General features: G+C 64.0%; 1 protein-coding gene across 1 annotated transcript; it reads right to left on the bottom strand.

The window, feature by feature from the left end:
• Positions 1–316: 316 nt before the first annotated feature.
• Positions 317–1,242, bottom strand: EMIHUDRAFT_460874 (hypothetical protein; the record flags this gene model as incomplete). The annotated part of the gene is made up of 2 exons (XM_005758432.1): positions 895–1,242; positions 317–358 (listed from the first exon to the last, which is right to left on the bottom strand). The coding sequence occupies exons 1-2, from the start codon at positions 1,144–1,146 to the stop codon at positions 317–319; spliced, it is 294 nt and encodes a 97-aa protein (XP_005758489.1). The 5' UTR covers positions 1,147–1,242.

Raw genomic sequence — 1,242 nt, 5'->3', positions numbered from 1 at the left:
CACGTCGGCGTCAAACGAGCGACGAGCGACCTATCCGTGCACTATCCCCGATCGCAGCTGCCTCTGCGCGTCCTGGGGATGTACCTTTGTCGCGCGCCGGAGACGACTCGACGCCGCTGAGATCGGAGATCAAGCTCTGACAGGTCGCACGTCGCTCCTTTGACGCCGACGTGACTCACCCGTGCAGATCACATCAGGACACGGTCTCGACGCGCTCGGTACGACGCCTGCGACCCGTCTCGGGTCAGGTGGCACGACGCTCATCGCGCCTACCAGCGCTGCCGTGCAGGTTGCCACGACGAGGTCGAGCACGCTTCTATACGCTCGCCGAGCCTTCCTTTCCATCCCATTTGGCAGCCTGGGAACGGTGGCGGTCAGAGGCAAAGCATACGAGGGGTGGTGGAACCACATGTCACGGCTACTGCCGGCTCGACCCCACGATAGCCTCCGGAGGCTGACTTTGAGGCACAATCATCGGACGACGTCGGCGAGTTGAGTCGCGCTCGCGGTAGCCAGATGACCTCCCATGCTAGTACCATCGGCCAGGGCCGCAGGAAGCGCGGGGGAGGGCGCTGGGAGCAACACGGAGCTCCGTTGGACGTTTTCAAGATTAGCGTGTCAGAGTGAAATGGAACTAGCCAAAATCTCTACTCTCTCCCAACAGACAGGAACCGGGCAGAGACGCTCACTCTCGTTACGGCGAGCAGCGACCAAGCTAAGCAACACGGTACTGGGCTGCGTATGGGCAAGTGGCATGCAATAACGTACGTCATGACAGAGCTGCGGCTGTAGTGGACAGAGTCTGCGCGCGCATCGTTCAGACGGAGCCAGCGCGTGCAGGCAAACCGCAATGTTGGTGCCCCGAGCGCATCACGCGCGGCACGCCCACTCCACGTAGGGGAGGCCTTGGATAATGATTTCGGGGCGGCACGTGCCGCGGCAGCACTCGGACTCCTCCCATGGCCAGCGGGGCGAGCAGCGGCGCCCCTCGACGACGCCGCGGACGAGGGTGAACGGATCGACAAAGGGCGTCGCCTCGGTGTAGCCGGGGCTGTCCTTGGTGCACCACTCCTCCTGCTCCCACGCCGTGAAGAAAGCCTTCCCCATCGCCAGCGCGAGGCTCTTGGCGGGGCACGCGCGGTTCATCTTGCCGCCAGCCACGTCGTCGTCGAGCGCAAAGTCAGCAAAGCCCACAAAGTGCGAGGCGTATTCGGCGTGCGGCCGGACGCGGAAGAGGTGCCC

This window comes from Emiliania huxleyi, assembly GCF_000372725.1.
Source record: "Emiliania huxleyi CCMP1516 unplaced genomic scaffold EMIHUscaffold_8622, whole genome shotgun sequence".
Lineage (NCBI taxonomy): Eukaryota > Haptophyta > Isochrysidales > Noelaerhabdaceae > Emiliania > Emiliania huxleyi.
This window is presented reverse-complemented; position numbering and strand designations above follow the sequence as displayed.